Source organism: Takifugu rubripes, chromosome 20 (assembly GCF_901000725.2).
Source record: "Takifugu rubripes chromosome 20, fTakRub1.2, whole genome shotgun sequence".
Classification (NCBI taxonomy): Eukaryota; Metazoa; Chordata; class Actinopteri; order Tetraodontiformes; family Tetraodontidae; genus Takifugu; species Takifugu rubripes.
The window spans coordinates 15,355,782-15,379,335 of record NC_042304.1 but is presented as its reverse complement, the minus strand read 5'-3'; the positions used below and the strand labels follow the sequence as shown (position 1 = coordinate 15,379,335).

The 23,554-nt window shown below is 44.8% G+C and overlaps 1 protein-coding gene across 1 annotated transcript; it reads left to right on the top strand.

The window, feature by feature from the left end:
• Positions 1-380: 380 nt before the first annotated feature.
• LOC101066624 (probable phospholipid-transporting ATPase IF) lies at positions 381-23,554 on the top strand. Its single transcript, XM_029828140.1, is given in 39 exon segments — positions 381-407; positions 2,363-2,371; positions 2,373-2,497; positions 2,947-3,037; positions 3,829-3,909; positions 4,037-4,144; positions 4,963-5,093; positions 5,606-5,703; positions 5,872-5,919; positions 6,077-6,147; positions 6,347-6,429; positions 6,508-6,658; positions 7,396-7,426; positions 7,429-7,493; positions 7,496-7,573; positions 7,575-7,595; positions 7,717-7,728; positions 7,730-7,781; positions 7,784-7,825; positions 7,828-7,978; positions 8,175-8,238; positions 8,240-8,351; positions 8,889-8,967; positions 9,048-9,123; positions 9,415-9,519; positions 10,007-10,188; positions 10,520-10,691; positions 10,694-10,725; positions 10,843-10,996; positions 11,168-11,270; positions 11,357-11,502; positions 11,654-11,713; positions 12,050-12,177; positions 12,396-12,534; positions 13,552-13,617; positions 13,969-14,072; positions 14,357-14,522; positions 19,588-19,751; positions 23,046-23,554. Coding segments are annotated over 39 exon segments (3,609 nt in total). The 3' UTR covers positions 23,128-23,554.

The window sequence follows — 23,554 nt, the reverse complement described above, 5'->3', positions numbered from 1 at the left end:
TATTAACTGATTTCGAGCGAGCGGGGGGATGACCGCCAGGGGGCGCTGACAGCCCGCTGCGGAGGGGCCAGAGCGTGCGTGGAGCTGCGCTGGCAGCCGGAGGAGAGTGATCGTGGCAGGGCACGACCACTGGAACTCCTCGGACAGCCGTCTGTCACTTACTCCCGGGCGCCGCTCGTCTGACACGAACACGGAATGGAAACGAACCGGGTTTAATTCTCTCGCACGGTTACCTGGCGTCAACGCGTCACGTGATGCGGCCGAAAAGCGCTGCCTTTAAGGGGAAACATTTATGGTTCCGGACAGTTTTGTTGAAGTAGCTGGTAGCTAGCGCCGGGCTAACAACCGTGCTGGCGACTTCGAACCCATTTTTCGTCAGGATGCTACGGTGGATACGACAACAGCTGGTAAACTGCAACCGCTCACACGCTTTCCTACCCCCGCATGTTCCCCCAGCGACCGCCGCTTCATGCCTACGGGGCGCCGCAGAAACTTTATTCGGGTAACATGGAGCCAGCTAACGTAGCTAACTAGCTGTTGCCCGTGCATCCAAACATTGGCTGTCCTCTGTTGACTCTCAGGTGTGTCTACCTGGCTACCTTTACTTATCAGATAAAGCTCTGAAAAGCCTGACGAACTGGTGGCCACTTAACCACGGACCTTTCTGCAGTAATTTTACCGTCTGACTTGTGCTTGAAGTTTTGTTTTTTTAGTGCTTTTTTGTGCGCATGGCAGTCAAATGTTAAACGGATGAACACAACAGCTGCTTGCAAGAGAATCGTTGTTTCCTTTGTCGTTTCGTCGCCTGGAACATGTTAGATGTGGTTTCCTGTTGCCCCCCAAAGCCCTGAAGCGCGCTGAAGACTTGACAGTCAAATAAATGAAATGGTGAACTGGAGTGAAAGGCTGAATCCTGGTGATCTCCAGGAAGTTTCTCCTCTCCGAGGCTCTGCCACCATCGCCACTGATCCCCCGTTTTAGTGAAAACTGAATGATTAAAGTTCTGGTTCATCACAGTGATTTTTCCCCCTCGTTCATTTAGTCTCTTTCCTCTCTTGGAGAGTTACAGACCCTTCACAGGACTTCCTAATTCGAGATAACATGGGTCATTTGACCCCCTCTTAGTCTGCTAACCTTAATTAAAAGGTGTAATTAAATCTCAAAGTATCCAGCCTAATGGGAAAAGTTTGTTGGGTCGTTGTGTCTGACCTCGACACAGGCAGATTATACAATAGTATTTATTCTTTCACATTCAGACTTTAATATGAAACGGGTAATCTCATTTCCCCGGTGTGTCAGGTGGACATACCCGCTCAAACATGTGTAAACAGGATTTGCGGTTTAAAACTACGTCCCGCTCGGTGATGAAACAGTTAAAAAGTTGATGATGAAGCGTTCCACATCACCCTCCAAACGACGAGGTCCTTTAATCATCTTTAGCTGTGTCACACTTTAATGCGCTCCACGTCAGACGCCATTAAATGCCTGGTGTCGCATTTTGGGGCCTGTTGGCTTCATGAGCCAGCACTTGGCAACTTTAATGTTGGGGGGAAAAAAGGTCCGGATTGAGTTGTGCAGACTTTCTGCAGCCTGGCTGTGCACGTTGATATCGTGGTGAGTGAAACCATCTGTCTGAACCGCTGGGAGGAGAATGAAAGCAACATTAATCCTCACGCTCGGCGCTGCAGTCAGATATTCACTGTCTTAAAGCCACCGTCAATGCTCCAAAGTGGCGTGATAGATAATGAGGGGTTGCCTGGTTCGCTGCAACAGTTGCATTGCTGTATTTAGCAACATCTGCATTAGCTCACAGCTTCCTGTCGGTCTGTAAAAGCCTCGACCTGCACTCAAGGGGGATGAGTTTTTAAAATTCCAGTTTGAATTCTTCATGTTTCTTGTGCAACAAACTGCGAGTGAAAACTAAAAGGCGGTTATGGGTTTGTATTTCAGGGTGGCAGGAAGGGACCTGACCACAAGGCGACATTTATAAATGAAACCTAATGATGGTTTTAGTAAAACGGCTGCTTTTGATCAGAAGTGAAGTGTGTCAAGTAACTGAATTGAGTTCTGATGATTTCCCAGCAGAGGTGATGAGGCGTCGCCCCACAAACTCAGGGTTTGACTTTCTGTGTCACAACAATGGAACATAAATTTGACTCCTCTTTATTAAACAGGACAATTAGTAACATGTTAAAATTGAGGGGGGGGGGGGTTTGTGGCGCCTAACAAATATTAAGGAATAAACATTTGACTCATAGAGTCATTCAGACGTACTAAGTGATTTAAAAAGCCAACTAAGCTGCGTTTGAATTTGCCCCCACTTTTATCCCTCCTCTCTCCCTCTCTTTCATACCTCCCTCAGGGCTTCGACCCCCCCACATCAGAGTGAGACCAGGACGGTGTACGTCGCCAACCGTTTTCCCCAGCATTGCCACTACGTACCGCAGCGCTTCGCCGACAACAGGATCATCTCCTCAAAGGTACTGAAGGCTCACAGGTGTCGTCTGGCTTTAGATTAAACTGGGCTGAAAAATGGAGCGGGGTCGATGGGATGAAAAGGCTCTCGTGTTTGTGAAAGCATGTAAGCAGATCGCCTTCAAAACATGAATAATCCAGAGAGACCCACCAGTGATGGCTGTCATTGATTAGCTGGTTAATTAAATGACTGACCGTGGGTTTTTAAAGCGCCTTTTGTTCCCATTAAGTGGATTTTAAAACTTGCTCTTAGAAGGCATCAGAAGCAGCAACGCGTTTTATTCCCGGCCGAGCTGTGTTCTAATGTGATGACTTATGACCGTGTCTATCAGATTGTAAACCAAGCGGGTCGCCTCAGAGCCACGCAGACGGCCACGCCTGTATTTTCCCCGTTAGCTCTCCTCCTCAGGGCTGTGACGAGCAGCAGCGTTATAAAATGGCACTCATTGTGTTTTCTTCCTTCTCTTTCAGTACACACATTTGGACTTTTGTCCCAAAGAACCTGTTCGAGCAGTTCAGAAGGATAGCCAACTTCTATTTCCTCATCATTTTTCTGGTTCAGGTAATGAAAACAGCCCGTTCTTGTTTGCTGGCGCGTGCTCTCCTCAGTCCAGCCGCCACCGCTCGTGTGTCCTGAGGTTTCCTGCCCTAAATACAAATGTATGTGCGTGCACAGGAGTGATCATGGTCGCAGAGGCGCAGGTCTGCCTGTCTATTAAAACATTACACCCACACGTTTAGTAACGTTAACATGGTGACCCTCAGCCCGAGGTGGCAGGCCTTTCACTGTGCATCAGTCAGCCTGGGTCGGAGAATTTGGCTTGGAAAACTTCAGGCTTCCTGCTCAGCGAGGTTCAAATAATGTCTTTTATTTCTCCTTCACCCTTGTCAACCTGGTTTTAGGTCATTTGTTTTATAATCCTGACACAGCGGACAATGACATGTTCTAAATGAGCACTGGAGACCATTTTTAGAGTCCAGAAATCAAATTTGATATGTTTTACACTGCTGCTGTTGTGTGTTTCTGACAACAGGAAGTTAAACACTAATCATGTTGCGAAACTCACATCTTTACAGGTTGAAGGCAACGCTCCATATTGATGTTGGCGGTTTAAAAAGTACACCCGCATCCTTTTAACCAGCAACCTTCCCTAGTAGACCTTTAACTCAGTAACTGAGTATATAAACAATGTTTTGCTTTAGCCTAATCTTAACTGTATTATAATCTATATGAATGAGCACGTATGGCCAGGACTGACACGTCTGCTGTCCCCTCTGTGTTATGAGGTTGTCTCCACGCGTATGTTGGTGGTTCTTGCTTCACTACGCTTCTGAATTTGTTTTTTTTTCCAGTTAATGATGACACCCCCAACTTCCCCAGTCACCAGTGGCCTGCCCCTCTTCTTTGTCATTACTGTTACTGCCATTAAACAGGTGAGAGCACAAATGGGAACTGCTTCTGTGGTCTCAAAATAGAGAACTATAAAGGGATTCAGCTTACTGAAAGATCTTCTCAAATCATTGTTGATCCTAATATGGTGGTTTGCCTGGTTCTCCTGAGGGCTACGAGGACTGGCTGAGGCACAAGGCAGACAATGAAGTCAACGGGGCTCCGGTGTTTGTTGTTCGCAGTGGAAGTCTGGTACAGACGAGATCCAAGAATATCAGGGTAAGAGGTTAAAATACTCTAAATAAAGGAGTTATTGCTGGCTGTGGTAGAAAGGTGTCAGGATATACCGTTTTGGTTTTTGCCATTGGCAACAATGCGCCCATGAGCATAACTACTGGACTACTACTGTGCCTTGGGTCCTGCTTAAGGCTTTTTGACCTGGCCTCCACATTCCCCAGATCGTCATTCTGGTCGAGTATCTGTGGATGATGCTGGACAAACAAGTCTGATCCTCGGAGGCCCCGCCTCAGCTGCCACTAACATCTTTGTGCCACATACCACAGAACACCTTCAAGGGGTCCAGGGTCTGGTCTAGAGACATCAATGATGAGTTAGGGTTGTTCTGACAGGAAAAAAGGGGGCCCGCTCATGCCTGATTGCCACTTATTGGGGAAAATATACTATAAATGCACAACCCCTAAATAATTGTATTTATTGTTGGCATAAATAAGGCCTGTTTCAGTGTTTCTGCTGTCATTACCAGCGTCTACTCACGCTTCCCTGGAGCCGTCACAAAGCTTTCTGGTGGTGTATGTTATTCAGACCGCTTACAGCTTGTATCCACAGGGAAAGCAGGCAGTGAAAACAGGAACAGCACAAGAAAGACAGTCTTTGAACCCTGCGTTAGTGTTTCCTCAAAGCCTCCCCTTTTAAATGTGAATTCGTTTATTATCCTGAGAACTGCTGCAGGTATCTTTGGGGACTAGCAAACTCTGCCTTTTTCTAACTTTAAAGATCCACACTGATAATCACTTTCCCCTCATTTGAAATGTAATGTTTTCTGAGGAATAGTAGCACCTTTTTTTCTGTCCACTCAGGTGGGCGACATCGTCCGTGTGGCCAAAGATGAAACTTTCCCGGCCGACTTGGTGCTGCTGTCATCAGACCGTGCGGACGGCACCTGTCACATCACCACCGCCAGCCTGGACGGCGAGACCAATCTGAAGGTGTGGGAGTGCCGCCATTGCTTTTTTCTTTGAGCACTTTCCACTGTTTTCTTTTTAAAGTTGCTCACCATTGCTGTAATTACACACAAAACAACAGCAGAGCATCTGAACACACTGCTTTCAATATGTGGCTCAAGGTTCTGCAACATAATAAAGAAAAGTGACGCAACAGTTTAGGTTTTATGTTTTTATGCAACACGAGATGCATTTGCTGAACAACTAATATCAGCGTTACGGTTTTAAGTGTAAAGTTTATTTGTTTCCGAGGCGCTGCTGTAGCCGCAGTGTTTAATTGAGCTCCTCCTGTAATGGTGGTCATAAATCAGCATGGCCCCAATAACCTGGGTGGATGTCTCTTGCTGTTCAGGCAGGTTAACAATCAAGCCGCAACGTCCTGGTTCTCCCCAGCAGAGGTGTTACCTGACTTGACCAGTTGTTCTGTAAATATGTCGGAATGTTTGTGGTTCTCTTTGGCGTGTTGCTTGCTGCATTCCTGTGTTGTTTGTGTTCCCAGAACTCACTACTCTGTGGCAGAGACGGCAGTGTGTCAGTCCGTGTCCCAGCTGGAGTCCCTGCAGGCTGTGGTGGAGTGCCAGCAGCCAGAGGCTAGACCTGTACAGGGTAATCTGTGTAGGGTGGCCCAAGAAAAACTAAATACGCCCATACACATATCAGAATATGACTGTCCACTAATTATTGATAATGTCATGTGCTTAACGTGCTGATGCAGCTGTGATAGATCAAATATTACATCATTAAATATAGCTGAAAGTGAAATGTTTTCCAGGTTTGTTGGTCGAATTACAGTGACTCAGCATGGAGAAGAATAGTCAGGTGAGACCAAAGATGATGATGATGATTATTATTTGTATAAGTATAACACATAAAAGTCCAAAAGTCTCCCGTTTGAGCCTTTTGGGTAATGGTATTTGTAAAGTTCAACTGTGTTTCCTGTAGCAATATTGGGTTTTTGATATATATGTACATTTCAGACCATTGGGTCCAGAGAATTTGCTGCTGCGAGGGGCCAGATTGAAAATACCAAAGAGATTTATGGTGAGTCAAATGATTACAAAGTCTGCAAAAAACCGAGCAGAAGGCTTGATGGGTCACTTTGGTTCATCAGAGCAGAACAGAATGTTCAATATTGTGTCTGTGACTGGTGCAAACTGTGCCTCAGCAAATAATGAGGAACAGACTAACGGCGCAATCTTCCAAAGCTTACAGTACACCTTAAGCATCTGTGCTGCTGCAGGTGTGGGCAGTTTACACAGGAATGGAGTCCCAAAATGGCGCTCAACTATAAATGCAAATCCCAGAACGCTCTGCAGTAGAGAAGTGAGTCGTGCGTTTTCTCCCTAGAATAGCACAATGGCCAACAATATTACACATATTACACAACAACTCCCTTTTCAGGTCCATGAACACTTACCTGATCATCTATTTGGGCATCCTGCTGTTCGAGGCCATCCTCAGCACCATTCTGAAGTACGCCTGGCAGGCTGAGGACAAATGGGACGAGCCTTTCTACAACCAAAAGACTGATCAGGAGCGAAACAGCAGTCCGGTTAGTTAGCCTCACATGAAACATCAGAAGAAATCATTCTTGAGTCCATTCTGTAAGTAGGGCACATCATTTGCCCTTAAGATAAAATTAGGCAAGATCATATTCTTAATTAGACGTAATCTCCACTCCGAGTATTAATGTCCTTTTTCTGCTAGTACTGTCTGGAAGGGAGCTGGTGGGCAGTTTAGTGCTTCTAGATTTGGACTTGAAGTATTTTTTCCGATCTACCTCAATTTATATTATATATTATTACATATTCTGACAGGATAGAATAAAACAGACTGCTCATCACTCCTTCCGTTGTCCCTGAAAACTAAGAAAGTTATGCCACAAACAAGTTGTGCTGCTTTTATGACTCTTTGCCTCCATAGTGTCATTTACCTCCACTCTCTCTGCCTTTCCAGAATTGAAAAGTCCCAAGATTTATACTTTATACTAATAATATAAGTGTATTTGTTATATTGCAATTTGTATTGGACTTTTTAATCTCTTTTCATGCCACTTAAAGTAATTATCTCTTTATAAGCAGTAACTCAGTTTAATTTCCTCTCAGGCAATTAGGGAGAGTCCTCTCTCTCTCTCCCCCTTTTTTTAAAAATAAAATAAAATTACATTAGTTAAAATGAAATGTGATGCTGTGAATATAGAATTATTTTTTCCAAATGAGTTTGACAGTCCCCAGTTCCTCTTCCCAGCATTTCACCCCCCTTTAATGAAAACTGCGTGTCTTCCTTTAGATCCTGCAGTTCATCTCAGATTTCTTGGCATTCTGGTCCTTTATAACTTCATCATCCCCATCTCGCTCTACGTTACCGTGGAGATGCAGAAGAAGTTCATGGATCCTTTTTCATCGGCTGGGATTGGACCTTCTTACCACGAGGGACTGACCAGAAAGCTCAGGTCAACACTCTTGACCCTCAATGAGGAACTTGGGCAGGTAGGAAACGGAGGCCCTGGGAACTTAATGGTTTTAAGGATTTTTTTTTTTTTTTTTTTTTTTTTTGGGGGGGTGGTTTGAAGCTTATCACTCATAAATCACATCTTTTTCTGTTTCCCAGGTGGAGTATGTGTTTCACAGATAAGACGGGCACACTGACAGAAAACGAGATGCAGTTCCGAGAGTGCCCATTAATGGAACCAAATACCAGGAAGTCAATGGTAAATTGGTACTGAGGGAATAACTGGTGACTCGCCGGATGGCTCTACGCCTCACCTGGTAATACACTTATGGGATGGAATTGAAAGCTTTACTGCCATGATATACTGTACAGCTCGTGCCACATGTAGCCCTGGTAGCTTTCCTACTAGTAAACAAACACTGTGATGGATTCAGGAAATTCAAGTTGTCAAGGAGGATAAATGATGTACAAACACCACCTGTACACATATGTAACTAGTAGGTTCAATAACATCAAATCTCCTGTCAATGTTCTTTAAAAATGAGCCGTCTTTGACTCGACATTCTGCAGAGAATAAGCTTGGTGTTTTCTCTCCTCGCATCCTTCTCCTCCTGCAGATTGGTGATGAATTGTTATTTCTCAAGGCCGGTGTCACTGTGTCACACAGTTCAGATCAGCTATGACCAGCCAGACTGCCAGGCTGGGGGAGGGGACCCATTCTCCCATGCAAACTGCTTTCCTCAATCACATGGAGTATATGCCTCCCTCACCTGATGAGAAGGCTTTGGTAGAGCATGAAGAGGAATGTGGAGCTGTCCCGCTCATCAACCTGAATGAGTGTAAAACGTGATACATGGGTTATGTAATTAGGAGCATTTGACATGGAGTCATGTGGTTAGTCAGGTAAACTAGAGCCGCATGTGAAAGATTACATTTTTTGGTTTCAGATTAATCCTTTTATATCAGTTGTGATGTTATTAAAGCCTGATTTAAATCACTTTTATTATATAAATGTACAACGATGTCTGAAAGGAATCCTTCAAGGATTTCTTTCATTTTTTAGACTCTTTATATTATTTGTTTTTACAGTTTTATTCTTTGTCGGTTTCCCACGCCTCTCCAAAAGCAGCAGGGACTAGTATGTCGGCAAATCTGCATGCATTTGCAAATGTGACTGACAAGCCAGTGCACAGAGCCATTAGAGTACGACTCCACTGTCGACACGTAAAAAAAATCACACACAATCGCGCCAAACGGCAGCAGATTGATAGAACATTGTTTTTCTTTTTACCAACTTATGGAAAAGCCCCGACAATTCATGTTTTTGCTACTGTTCCTCAGGATTGGTGTGGCCTTTACTGGCACTAATGGAGATATCATGGAGATCAAAACGTTTGGAAAGTCAGAAAAGTATGTCCAATCCCCAAATAGCTAACAGTTTGAAAGAGTTCTGCGGCTCAGAAGTGAGTATTCTGCTTCGTTTGCCTCAGGTATAAACTCCTACATGTCCTGGAGTTTGACGCCAACCGCAGGAGAACGGAGTGTTTATACTACAGATGCCCTCAGGTAATGACACCCTAATCTGTCCACTACTTTTCCAATTAATGACGCCAATTTCTACTCAACTAACATAAACTCATGTGATTTATTGGGACACTGATGACCTTTGCCTGCCCAGACAGCTGGATATGCTTAGCTCAGGCACTGGGGAACACAGAGATTCCATTAAACCTGCACACTTCAGTCGTCTTCTCCCGTGTTATTTATGACAAACATTTGTGGCTGAAGTAGAAAAGAATCAGCTGACAAATATGCTTTTAGCCTGTTAATCTATCATGTTCTGCTCTGATTCTTAAGGGGGCAAAGTGCTGTTCAACCAAGGGGGCAGAGTCAGCGATTATTGCCTTATGCTACCGGTGCGAGATAGAAAAGACAAGACTGCATGTTGATGAGTTCGCTCTGGTTGATGTTTTTAAATAGTTCCTGGATCTCAAAATGTTAACTGTGCTGTGCATTTTTGAATCTAACCTTTCAATACAGACAATTGTAGAGTTCGGAATGCTGATGCGTTACAGATAACACACAGGTTTTTAGTTCTGTGCTCAGATTGCTCTTACTTCTGACATGTTTTTGCTCTCTTACACCTTAAATTCATGCAACAAGAGCACGAGCACATCCACATTCTGAAATGGCATGTCAGTTCCCCGTATTCGTGTTCTGGATCTGGGATGAGCTGTGGTCATCTTCCCTCAGGATGGATCTGTGATCTCAAACCCAGCTATAATAAATTGTGTTCAGATTTTTTTCCGCTCTGTTTCTTTTTATCTCCTCTTCCTTTTTCCCGTTCTTGTCCTCCACCCATCATTTTTCCTTCTCCTTTATATTTTCTCTTGTCTTGTCTCCACGCGTTTGTTTCCGTTCTCATCACCCCGTCCTCTTCCCACCCCAGAAAGGACTGCGGATCTTGGTGGTTGCCTGTCGCCACTTTAGCCCGGAGGAGTACGCCGATGTCGACAGGTGCCTGAACGCTGCTCGTACTGCGCTGCAGCAAAGGGAGGAGAGGCTGCAGGAGGCCTTCAGCTATGTGGAGAGAGACCTGCAGTTGCTCGGAGCAACAGGGGTGGAGGACAAGTATGGAAGCAAAAGAATAAATCAGAATATATTAGTGTTGTCCCTGACTACTGTATATTGAAACTATACATACGATTAATATGATATTATATGATAAATTATATGTAAAATGGGAATATAATCTAGCTGAATGAATATTAACTGGCCAATCAGTTATTGGTTACATCTTTGCTGATCGACTTGTGATTGACCGTTTGGCTCCCTGCCACCCGTGTGTGAGTGTGAATAAACACTTGCACTATAAAGTATTTAGAGTGGAAAAGAGGCGACTGTTCGCCTCGCACCATACTGTAAATATGCATTGCATTTTCTTTTTTCTGCTATATTTCAGACTCCAAGATAAAGTCCAGGAGACGATTGAAGCTCTGCGGCTAGCGGGGATCAAAGTATGGGTCCTGACCGGGGACAAACACGAGACAGCTGTTAGCGTTAGCCTGTCCTGTGGCCACTTTCACAGAACCATGAACATCCTGGAACTGGTGCAGCAACGTTCTGATAATGAGTGTGTGCTGAACAGCTCCGCATACTGGCCAGGAGGTGCGTGTAGAATATATACCATTTCATTCTAAAACCAGGAAAGCTTGGCTCCATGTTATGATATTTCATTTACTTCTGTGTGGATAGATGGAATTAAATGTGTTGTGTTTTCCCCAGGATAAAGGAGGACCATGTGATTCAGCACGGCTTAGTTGTGGATGGAGCCAGCCTGTCTCTGGCCTTGAGAGGCCATGAGAAGCTCTTTATGGAAGTCTGTAAAAACTGTTCCGCTGTGCTGTGCTGCCGAATGGCCCCTCTGCAGAAAGCCAAGGTAGCAGCCCAGTGACTCCTAATTACACAGCAAGCAGCCCAACTATAGACCATCATGTTAACCCCTTGCTTGCAAATGAAAGCATTTGTTTTAGGGTGTTCTAATAGATGGAATCAGCATTTCAGTGTTGTGCTTGGTGAGATAAAGACTGATTGACCTTGATGTGTCCAGGTGGTGCGTCTCTTAAAAACATCTCCAGAGAAACCCATCACCTTAGCTATTGGGGATGGAGCCAATGATGTCAGTATGATACAGGAAGCCCACGTGGGGATAGGTAAATACCGGTCACCGTGCAGAGATCAGTGGTCTAATAGAAATTAGATTGTATATTACATCCTCAGTGTGTGCATGTGTTTCCAGGTATCATGGGACGCGAGGGTCGCCAGGCTGTGAGAAACAGTGACTATGCAATCGCCAGGTTTAAGTTCCTGGCGAAGCTTCTACTGGTCCACGGTCACTTCTACTACATTCGAATAGCTACGCTTGTACAGTACTTTTTCTACAAGGTGAGACACTGAGATGATAACAAATAAGTCTGGTCAGCTTTTACTGTTTTAATATTTAAAACAACAGAGATGATTACAGCCGCGCCGCTTCCACTGAAATATTTGTAATGGTTCTTTCCTTCACTTTTTTTTTGTTTTTTGTTTTTTTTAGAATGTGTGTTTTATCACACCCCAGTTTTTATACCAGTTCTTCTGTCTGTTTTCACAACAAGTAAGTGTCTCCATCTCCCTCATATGTCTTTGTGGGTCTTTTTGTCAGTGTCAGGTTTATATTCAGCAGGACATGGATGCAAACGTTAAACACGTCATTCAGGCTGTAACTGATGGATTTATTGTAAAGGGGGACGTATGCCAAGCTAAGTTGTTCCAACCACAGAAACTAGAGACTAGTCACTGGTTTGTGTCCAGTTCAATCAAATGAACATTAAAAGGTGGGACGGGCAGTAGCTGTCAGTGCCACAAAAAAGGAATGTTGTTGCTAATCTGATCACTAAATGCTTAAGCTCATAAGCTGGTGTTGAATGAAGTGTTTTGTGTCCCATCCCAGACTCTGTATGACAGTGTTTATCTGACACTGTACAACATCTGCTTCACTTCTCTGCCCATCCTGGTGTACAGTTTGTTTGAACAGCTGGTCCATCCACACATACTGCAGAATAAACCTGGCCTGTACAGGTGAGGCGCTAATATGTTAACTGGTTAACTGTTCTTTAAAACTGTTATTATACCGATTGTTAGTTAGTTTGAACCATCGGTGTACACTGCAGTCCTGCTAATATATACCGTAGCTAAGATTAATCTTAATATTAATTCAAACAGTTTGTCTTTTGTTTTCTCTGTTTATTAAGAAGCCTCTGAAAGTCCTACTAAGAAATGACTTCTTTTCCCTGCAGGGACATCAGCAAGAACGCTTTGCTGTCTTTCCAGACGTTCTTGTACTGGACTATTCTCGGCTTCTGTCACGCTTTTGTCTTCTTCTTTGGTTCCTACATACTAATGGGAGAAGACACCACACTTATGGGCAACGGACAGGTGTGTCCTTTCATCTTTACACTTAAATCATATTCTCAACATTCCTACAGCAGCTATAATGTTGCAGAGATGAGCAGAAGCATTCAACAGGTTTAAATGAAATGCAAGAGTGCGTGTGTGTGTGTGTCTGTGTGTGTGTTATGATGAGAATGCTGCTATTAGGCCTTGCTGCCTTTTGGCCTTTGTCCATTCTCTCCTTTTTTTAAAGATTCTGCTTCCCTCTTATCTTCCTCCTCATCATCATCCTGTCACTTTGGTTAAAACCTTTTAGACGTTCACTTGTTAATGACTATGTTTTAGAACCTTTAACCTTTCTAATCGTATTCATAGTGTCTCTAATTTACTAAAAAGCTTTCTTCTTCATATCTTTTCTATCTTTCTGTCCCACTGAAGTCTGGTATTTCTGAAAGCACTCACTCCTTCACTGGCTTGTCTTTTCCTTCTCTTTTGTTGATTGCTCTTTTTTTCTTCTGCCTTCACGCTGTGCATGTCTTCAGATATTGCGAGCTAACAGACAGCTGGTAAGAGTCTGCTTTACAGTTGAATGCATGTATCCTCAGGGGGTTAATGAGAACACCGTCACAATGACTCCAGATAGTTTGCTCTCTTAATATGTGTGCTATGTACTCTTTTCCACATCTTTTATTTTTGCCAAAGTGATTCGTAACCATAATTGTAGTGGTGCTGTAGCAGATTTTTTTTTAAAAAAGGAAAGAAATGAGTGGTTCAGTAGGCGCTTTCAATTCCAGATTGGTGTTTATTAGTGTTGGGTGTCTTGATTGGCTTACATCAGATGTTTCCTACCAGATGTAGGAGGTGGTGGTGGCTACACATGCAGCACCTTCCATCTAACCGACATGGATCAGTAATTACAGCTGTAACTGGCGTCAGAATACGTGTGAGCGTGAGGTCAAATCACGCTCATTAGTTAGCATTGGCAGTTAAGAGCAATGTAATAGCATCAAACTATTCCTGGTAGCTTCATTAATGTTTGTATCTATTGATCTGTTTCTGAAGATGTTTGGAAACTGGACCTTTGGGACACTGGTTTTCACTGTCATGGTCATCACCGTCACATTAAAGGTAAGTTCAGCCAGGCAGCTTTTCCTCATAATAATAAAAGAGGTTATCATTGATGACGTTAAACCGATATATTGAATTTTCCTTGTTGGTTAAATTGGTTAACTAACTATGTAGCGTGTTTCGGTCCCTTGAGGACATAATAAACAAACTTGTTATGAAGTATTGGGATGATGTCATTGGCCATTAATTGGATTTGGATTTGTCACAGTTCAGGGTCATGGCCTGTTTAATTACACAGTGGCAGATTGCTGTTGTTTATGACCTAAGCACATGCACCTGTCGCAGAGATTTACTTCTACCTTTCTTTTATCTCTGTGTGTGTGTGTGTGGTGTGTGTGTGTGCAATGATAGCTTGCTTTAGAGACCCATTTCTGGACATGGATGAACCATTTAGTGACGTGGGGTTCAATCGCCTTCTACTTCATCTTCTCCCTCTTCTATGGAGGAATCATCTGGTGAGGAAGAAGTCCACATCATCAATAATTAGACATATCAAAAGATTCGATTTCATAATTTACCTGAGAAGACTGCAGGTTTAACACACTCACGTGTAACAACTCTAAAACTGCCTCCTGATCTACATCTTAGCTTATAGTTGCAGTCAGATGCAAATGTTATTGAGGTGATTCTAATTATAAGATGGTCATTGGGACAAAGCATCTTCCGAGTACAGTCAATGGAACGTCTCTCTCTTTGGATCTGTAATCTCTGAGCTCTCTGTTTCTTTTCCACCCTCCAGGCCGTTCCTCCACACACAGGACATGTATTTTGTCTTCGTGCAGCTGCTGTCCAGCGGTTCAGCCTGGTTCGCCATCATCATCATTGTCATCACCTGCCTGTTTCCTGATGTGGTGAAGAAGGTCTTCTACAGACATCTGCAGCCAACCAACACACAGAAGAGTCAGGTAATGCACAGAGGCCAGGCAGGAACTCAAGCTGAGGCTTTTCTTTCTCCAAAGTGCGTCAGTTTAATTATTCTCCCTGAATCAAATATAGAATAGAGTTAATCTGTTATTTACCTGTTATCGATTAACCTCCAGGTTTGTCTTGGTTTCACAGGTCCTGCTCGCTGCTAGGCTAATTTTCAGTCTTTTTAACATATTGGCTAACAGCTGGAGCAGCTAATTTGAAGGTTACATCCTTTAGATCCAGTCAAAATCACTGAGAAAGCAGGTTAATGCAAATAAATCTTAAAAAGGATGATAGAAGTTAGATTAGTAGTTCAGACTCGTCATTCTCACAGGATTTTCTCCTCAAGAACCCCCCCAAAAAACATTTTGTTGTTGGAAGTCTGCGGGCTTAGGCCCGAGACTAAAACCAATCAAAGCTAATGAAACGGCACAAAAAGGGCTTCAGGGGACTCTGCGCAGCAGTATCAAATGTTCATGCGTACCTGAAATGTAATTGGAGCCTAGAAAGAGAAAATAGCTTTTAAAATGTCTCTGTAACTCAAATTCAAGGCTGAGACAGAAAATGATTATGCATGTCACGTCCTTTGGTCAGTCGATGCCCGACGTCTACGGTCACATGATAGCGGCTTCTTTACATAAACAGCATGGTGTTGGGTTACAACACACACTGCATGACCTCTTTTTGCTTCATACACTCCTGCAAAAAGCCACAGTGTGTAGCATCACCTCTCTGTAGACCCCTGCTGCTCCTTCACTGACTCATCCAGCTAGAGAAGGTTTGTGTTTCTATGGTGTCGCCTGTTTCTCAGGGGAAAAACCAACTACCTTTCTGTCCTAACTGGCTTTTGTTTGTTCTAACCCGTATCCCGTTCTGACTTGTGAGTGCGTGAGCGCTTGTTATTTAACCTATGTGTGTCTGTGTGCTCTTCCTCCTGTCCTCTGTGTATTCTTCTGATGTAGATGTATTCCAACCGTGTGGCAATAGGTGATGACTTCATCGCTCTGCAGCCTCTGTCCAGAGCCAAGAGCCAGCTGGGCAAAATTAGGTAGAGATGGTGCAGTCTGGTTCAGTCCTGGGATAAATGTACATAAAGAATCCAATTAAACAAACGTCTGAAGCAACATTTCTGGAGTACAGAAGTGGCTCGACGCTCCATGAAAAACCTCTTTTTGCAAATTACAGAGAGATAAAAGGTTCCGATGCTGCATTTACACTCCAACGGGACCCGTCAGTAAAGGCAGAAATATTGCTTCACATTCAAATATTCCTGGTCTGTGTGAGACCAATGGTTTTATCCCCAGGTCTGGACTTAATTCAGCCCCCCCGAGGCCTATGTCCAACAGTGGCGCCACACTGACTGCATTGATGTGTGCGGTCAGTGTGGGAGCAGCTCATTGTGTGTCATTTATGTGACTGCATGCACCAGACGTGCCTTTCGGCGTTCCCCCCGACTGGGATACGCAAAGACAAAAAGTGTTTCACATCAGCCGCCAGTTGTGTTTGATTTTTTTTTTACCTTGTTCACGACCCCCCCACATCTTTCATGCTTGTTTCTGCACGTCGATGTCATCATTTCCCTCCCAGCATGATCAGATGGGTGATCAGCATACAGTGGATCACAAAGAGATCTTGATTCATTTACTCTAACCTGATGGGATATGGGTGATGTCACACAGGGAGACACTTGGCTTCCCAATGGTGGATTTGCCATTCTGGCAGCATCCAGTCAGCTCTGCATCCTGACCATCAGCGCTATGATCAACCGTCTTGACGTATAGTTGCATGATACGTCTCACGTGCGCAGTCTGTCCTCTCGATTCATGTGCCGCTGTCTAAAACTGGAGCCACCTCTTGAAACGTCCTCCTCAGCTGCTCCGTCCTCCTCAGCTGCTCCGTCCTCCTCAGCTGCTCCGTCCTCCTCAGCTGCTCCGTCGTCCTCAGCTGCTCCGTCCTCCTCAGCTGCTCCGTCCTCCTCAGCTGCTCCGTCCTCCTCAGCTGCTCCGTCCTCCTCAGCTGCTCCGTGCGCATGGTGCAGAGCTACAGCTGCATGTCGGACTGCTGCACTGGGTTGTGCCGCTCTGCTCTGCTCCGCGCACAGCCGCATGTTGCTGCGTTGTCAGATGCATGAGCCAAGTCGCCGCGGTTTGAGACCTGACTTGAGCCTTAACATGAAAAACAAGTCCCACATCTTTATTTTGGACAGCCGTCTTTCTAAACGAGCTCTGAGACACTGCTTTTCCTTCACAGGTAATGTTGTGTTGCATGTTTTTGAGCATCAGTAAGTATGTTTCATCGACAGGATTAAAGCTAATGGGCCTCAGCACCATTAACAGGACACTGATGGTATATTAAAGGTAGAAGTTAAGACTGGATTGAAGCCGAGCCTTGTGTGCACCACAAGCTAGAACTCAGCATGAATCCAAAATTAACTTTTGCTTGCACCCAACTCCAGGAGTTCTTAGGTGGGTTGAAATGAAAGCATGGATCCCGTCTGTACCTGAGTTTTATAATTCGTTTGATGTAGTTGTGCTGGGAAATAAAATGCAGTGTCTTTAAAGTAGAAGGACGTTATCACAAAGGAGCCCAGGGGGCACTTTAGGGGGGTTTCCTTTGTTTTCCTGCTCAGCAGCTCTGAAAGACTCAGTCAGGTTAATTGGTTTGGATGAATGTATTTGTACTTATCTGCACACGAAAGATACTTTTCCCTCAGGACATCTTTCATGTGCCTGCAGCTGTTTTCTTCCTGCTTATTTCATCAGCAGCCCTCACACTCAGCAGTTTGTCCAAGCGCCTCTGCTCCTGCCAGTATTTAAAGCCCTCCTCCAGTGACCTCATCGCCCCGCTCAGGCTCTCGGCCCCCTTTTTAAAAAAACACCATTTCTGATTATTTCCCAGTCCAGATTTAGAAGAGGTTAAGATTTCCCACTGGGGAATAAAGAGCAGTGAAGCCTCTTATTTGCTGTGCTGCACCCACATGTGGAGAACTTTATCTGAGGTCACTGCTGAAGGGCTTTGGGACCAGCATGTAACGAACGTACGCGGATCAGGTTACACTGATGCTCGGAAATGGTTTACTCGTCCCTCCTTAAATGAAGCTAAAGTAAATAGCTAACTTGTTCACTAACTACTCAGCTGGTTTCTCAACAATCAGCACACACATCAGTCTTCCTGTCTTATGTTGAGTTTAATATAAACCAAGTAATCTATTAACTCCTCACTGTGTCAATGCGCTCTGTTTGGGTTTCTATTAAAGTAGGAATCATCCAGATCTAGTTAGGGAAAAGGTCATGAGACAAAATGACTGATGTGTATCTTTTCCCCCAGTGCGACTGGTTAGTTTGCAGTCTGGCTGGCTTTATGAATGACCGACATCAGCACCTGCTTGGCCGGAGAGCCGATTGATTAGGCAGCAGGCCTCACTGTCAGCATCTTGTGTCCTTCAGATGGAAGAGGGTGAGGGTTCAGTCGGCCCAGAATATGACCCTGTTAAAGACCAGCGGAGCCCAGGGGAGGACAATTGGCACCTCCTAGCTGCTTATCCTCCCCCTACTGCCTCCGGCCCAGACCCTTGCTCCCCTAGGTAGTAATGTACTTTGCTCCCATCGTCCCCCTCCTTCGTTTTGATTTCAAGTCACCCCAGGACCAACCAAACCTGTCCACCCACATGTTTCCATATGTTTGGGTCAAATAATCTGCACATTCAGTCTTTTTTTTTTCAGTCAGCTGCATGTCACAGCTGCCCTTGCACTGTCCTTTAAAAACAGCAGATATTCCCAGGTCCCCCCAGTCATCTCTCTGCCCCCCCCCCCCGACCCTTCCACCTACATCGTGTGTCCTGCACAGAAATGATTGACTGTCCCGTCCAAATCATTGCCTCCTCCTCATTTGCTCCCACTATTATTAATTTGGAGTTCCTACCTAGAGAATGCTGTTGGCATGTTGTCTTTGTTGCATTTTTGTTCCATTTTATCCACCTTAACAAGCAATAATGCTGATTATTTAAGCATCGTTTTAGCGACTCTTTGATATCTTACGTTTGCAGTTTAGGTACAGTTACAAAGCATATGTTTGTTGTTGCTGATGCTTGTTTTCTGCACATACATACAGTTCATCTCTTGCACAAGTTGCCAGGAACCTCCTGCCGTGAACACACTGCTAACACAATGTGCTAACAGTGCGTGTCTCTAGCTTAGCGTTGCAGCGAGCTGTTGATGAGGCCTCAGGTGTTTTATCATAAAACCTTTGATTCCCCTGACCATGAGAAATGCTGTTATTTAATGGCTGTGATGAGGGTTTTGAAGGTCAAAATGCTGCTGCCGTCACTCTACAGCTCAGAATGTGTGTGTTGATGGCGTATTAGCCGGTGTCTTACCGCTAATTACTGTGACGTTTAGCACAGCAATTTTTAAAGCAATTTTCACTTTCATTTTATATTATTGTCAAACTTTTTTCAACACACAACAACCCAATTTCCTTTTAGTTAAAAATGGATTTTGTGCCTTAAATGACACAGAAGACCTCTAACATTGTCGTTTATGTGCTGATACGAGCTACACAAGTGAAACCAACACTCGTTTCTGTGTTGGTTCTTTGTTTCTTGACCCCCCCCCTCCCACTCCGCACCCTCTCTCCCTCTGTCACCGGAGTGCTGACTCGGGTCAAGCGTGTCACCTGACTCTGCAGGTTTTGGGGCAGCAGCTTCATTCATTTCTCACAGTTCCATTCAGTGTCTGCGGAGAGGTTCCGGCATATATCGGATAGTGGTTTTCTTGAAGCACGACACGTAAACCTCTGCACAGTTTCCAACTTTACACTGAAATGGATCAGCCTAAAATATTGCCATTCATTTCAGTTTTGTCATCAGTCTTTGTGTGCACATTTTCTTTTAACCCCCCCACGTGCATTTTTAATTGTTCCTGAGTGCTTATCCATTATCCTGTGAAATGTCATTTATACTGTGTTCATTTAATGTCCATTTTCTCTATTTTCTCTCACCTTTTCATCACCCCTTCCTCTTCTGTCCTCTCCTTATTTCATTTCCTTCTCTGCCTCCTTTAGCCTCTATCAGCCCCCCAGACGCAGGCCCTCAGCTGTATGGAGTCCCTGTGCTGCTACCAACATGGGCAGAGCGGCTGTTCCCGCCTGGTCCGCGTCCTGGAACAAATGACCGGGCAGTGCCAGGCCGGCGCCGGCCATTGCCACGCATCCAGCCGCAGCAACAGGTGGGGGGGAGGACGCCGGCGTGAAACAATGATTATGAATCCTCACGATACCTCTGCACCTCACGGTTTAAAAAATGCGGGCTGCAGTTCTGACTGACTGTTTTAGCCTTTAATGTTGCTGTAAGTCAAACATGTAGCTGAGCTAACGGATCCTGGGCAGCAGCATAACGGTGCCGTCAATAAGGAGCGTGTGGCCACCTCTGACTTTTCATTGTGTTTGTTCAAATAGCTTAAACATTAACAATTCAGGCAGAAATTCTTTGTGTCCACCGATCGAGCGGCAGATTGTGATGACCAGCCCTTTTAATGCTGATGTTCTGCAGTGTAGCCAGGAAGGATGTGATAGAAGCATTTTCATCTGGACCACTAAAGCTGCTGCAGTATAGAGCGGTATCGAAGACATCTGTGTTGTGTTATCTGTTGTGTCAGGCCCCCAACACCGGGGTGGGGGGGGCATCTGCCCACATCTTCCTGTCCTCCTCATCTAATCTGTTGTGTCAGTGTTTTTGTCCAGTCCTCTTTTGAAGATAAATGTCGGTGTGTGTGCTCGGCCCGTTTCCGGGGAAAACGGACACGGCTCGTGATGCACTTTATTAAATATCAGCCTCGTTTATCACGAGAGGCGGAGCCCCGCCCAGAGAGAGACGTTAAATATTGCAAGATGATGTCAGTTTCCTTCGATTTTATTCTCTGCTGGAAACGAAAGGAAAACTAAAAACGAGCGCGTGGGGGCGGCCGCAGCGTCATTGTGTCTTTAGCCTCCGAAGGCTCGTCGATAAACCGAGCCTGACGGCCCGTTCTGCTGAGCAATCATCAATCCTGCCGGCCAGCTTGGGACACTCGGCGTTGGTGAACCAGAAACGGAGATGTAGCGTTCACGTTGTGTGTGTGTGTGTGGGGGGGGGCATGTTTGTTCACCACTGTGTGTGTTTGTGAGAACCGACTGCATGCGTGTCTGATAACGGTTACACTGTTCCTCCCATCAGCCCCTCTGGACAGAAACTTTTAAATTCAATAGTTGAGAAGAGAGCCGTGTAAAGTTTCAGTCACGCACACCCCCCCCGGGGGGGCTTCTGTTGTCTCATGAGTAATTCTGTAGGGGAGCGTGAAGTCGTTAGCAGCGTTTCTCCTTCTGTCGGGGAGAATGAGCCAGTACTTCAGACAGGTTGGAAGCTAAAAAGGGACCCAGGACTTTCCCGGCTCGTCTCCCAGCAGCAGAAATGATCTGTCTGTTGTTGTCGGGGCCATTTTGTTGGCAGGAAGGTTCCCTCCCGTTACCACTAAATCACCTTCTCTGAACTTGAAGTGAAGCCGCTAGTTTGATTTTTCCAGCTGAACGAACAGCAACCAGAGGAACAGAATATAAACAGTGACCATTTCCTACAGTCTCATCTTTACAGTCCGGATTTGAGGAAGTGAAATCCAAATCCATTGGTTAGACTCAGACAGGCCATATTTATCAGACTGACATAGGAGAATGTATCAATCCAGGCCTGTGTGACTTATAGACTTGATGGGGACATTTATTACGTCTATTTATTAACTTATATATGCATTAGGTATTTATCTCCTATATAGTGGAAGCTCATTTGTAGCCAGCAGTCTGACGGGTTTTTTCTCTCTGAGCTTTGTAGCGATGGCAGCCAGAATGAGAGAATATAATAATAAATCAAACATGCATACTGTCAAGTCTTTATCTGATTCTACTCAAATGTGACAAAAGTGCCCTGATAATTTGAGAAATGAAAACTCCAGAACCAGAGAGGCTGCTGGGAAATGGAGTCTCAGAGTCTTTTTTAAATGCTATGTTTGGTTTTTTTCCCTTCAACAATCCCAAAGCCTTATGTGTGCTTCTGAGAAGAGGCTAACTTTGACAGCATGCTTGTTTAACAGCCAGGGGTGTTTCAGGCGGGCGGAGTTTACCTTCTCCTTCTGTGTTGGAGTATGTAAGTCTACCTACGGTTACGGAGTGAGAACGCCCGGATGTCTTGTCGCATGGGGGCTGTAGTTGCCTTTGGTACTTTGAATACAATATAACACTCTGTGTTTGTGCCTCACTCTTGTCCGTTTTCTGTCCTGTGTCCTTGTCCTGGTGTCAAAGCTGCATAATGTCCTTCGACCTTTTCAGATTAATTATTCATGTGCTGTCAGCGTCCCCCCATGAACGTTGTCTTTTCAGAAACCTGCTCGTTCTGTGTTTTCCCTGGTTCTGCTTCCCGCTCCAGCAGTGTTTTGGTGCTAAATGAGTCTTTCTGTTCTAGCGCTGAGGTTTTGATTTTGACCTTAGCTTCAGTAAGTCAGCTGAGCTGGTGATGTCACGTGTGCAGATGCCTGGAGTCAAATCAGCCCCCTTGAGTCATCATCGGCCTTTTTATTCCATTATTATTATTACTGAAGTCTTAAAACGGTTGTCTTCATGTCAGAACAGTGGTCGGGGTCCGTTGGACTCTGCTGCTGCTCTCAGGCTCTGATCACGACTGCACGGTGACGCTCACTAATGAGAAGGAACCTTCACTGGAGAGCAACTATATTTTTTTCAAAGCAAATATGCTAATTGTGGTGAATGGGTATGACTGTTGATTCTTGCATAAAGTTTGATTTCTCTTCATGTCTTTTTTATCTTTTGTCTGAGTAACTAAACGCTCATCTCATTCCACCTCATGTTGATTGATTATGCAAATGTGTCACTTTTAAAATATACACTTTAAGCTATCACAAAAGCCTGTGAATCTTTATTATTTTGAGTTCATGTGCCTCATTTAAAGTTAGAAAATAAACGTATTCTCAAAATATATTTTCAGGCTTAAGTCTTGGTTAAAAAATAGCCATTAAAGGTCGACAGAGACTCATCAGTACGTTTCACCTTTGGCCTTTTAGTTGTGGCAGGAATCTGTATTTTCTCTTAGTTGTGCTGTACATTTTTCTGATTAAAAACCTTAGTTTTATTAGAGAGATTAACTAATCAATTGACTCAGAGTTGCAGCTCTTATTGCAACGGTTGCCTGGAGGGTGTAATACCACCAGCGGCCACTGGGCGTAACTGGGCCCAGGCTGAGCAGCCCAGTATCCCTCTGGATCAAACCAGTTTTAGAGACACATCTATCGGGTTTCATAACCAGTAGTGATTAGTGACCAAGCATAAACCCCCCCAGTTTTGATTCTCTCAGCATGTTTCTTTTTAATATTAATCTACTGACCACTCAGACCCCCCCTTCCCCCCAGCCCACAACCTCCTCCACATACGCATTCACTGCATCCGTCTCCTAACCCTCAGTCACTGCTGCCTGTTTTCAGGTCCTGGAGCGACACGGAGACCTTCTACAGCAACGATCGCAGCATCCTGACACTGTCGCCCATCGAGGCCACCCATTGCTGACTCCCCGCGCCTCAGACCGTAACGCAGCACCTGTGAACCGTAGTCACGCTCCAACCTTCCTGAAAACCAGTGTAGACTTTTAAGTGGACGCATCCTCCTCCGGATGCAGCTGGGATTAGTGTAAATGCGTGAAGCCAAAGGAACGGGCGCAGTCCGAGCGCATTTGATTCCAAGTGAATCGATCAGCAGAAAGGTCGAAAGGACGTCCGAGTGGTGGGAAACCACCGAAAAGTTCTTGAGCACAAGGCTGACACGTGTGGAGCTGCTTCTGCTCTGGGACATTTCAATGGCGGCGCTGTCCTCTGAGATCAGCCCCGTTAATGTCACACATGCGACACACACGAGGCGTTGGGATGTGCTGACTCACCTAGAAGGAAGCCTCTTCTTCTGAAGGTGGAAATCCCCGCCGCCGCTCGTCCTGTAGCGT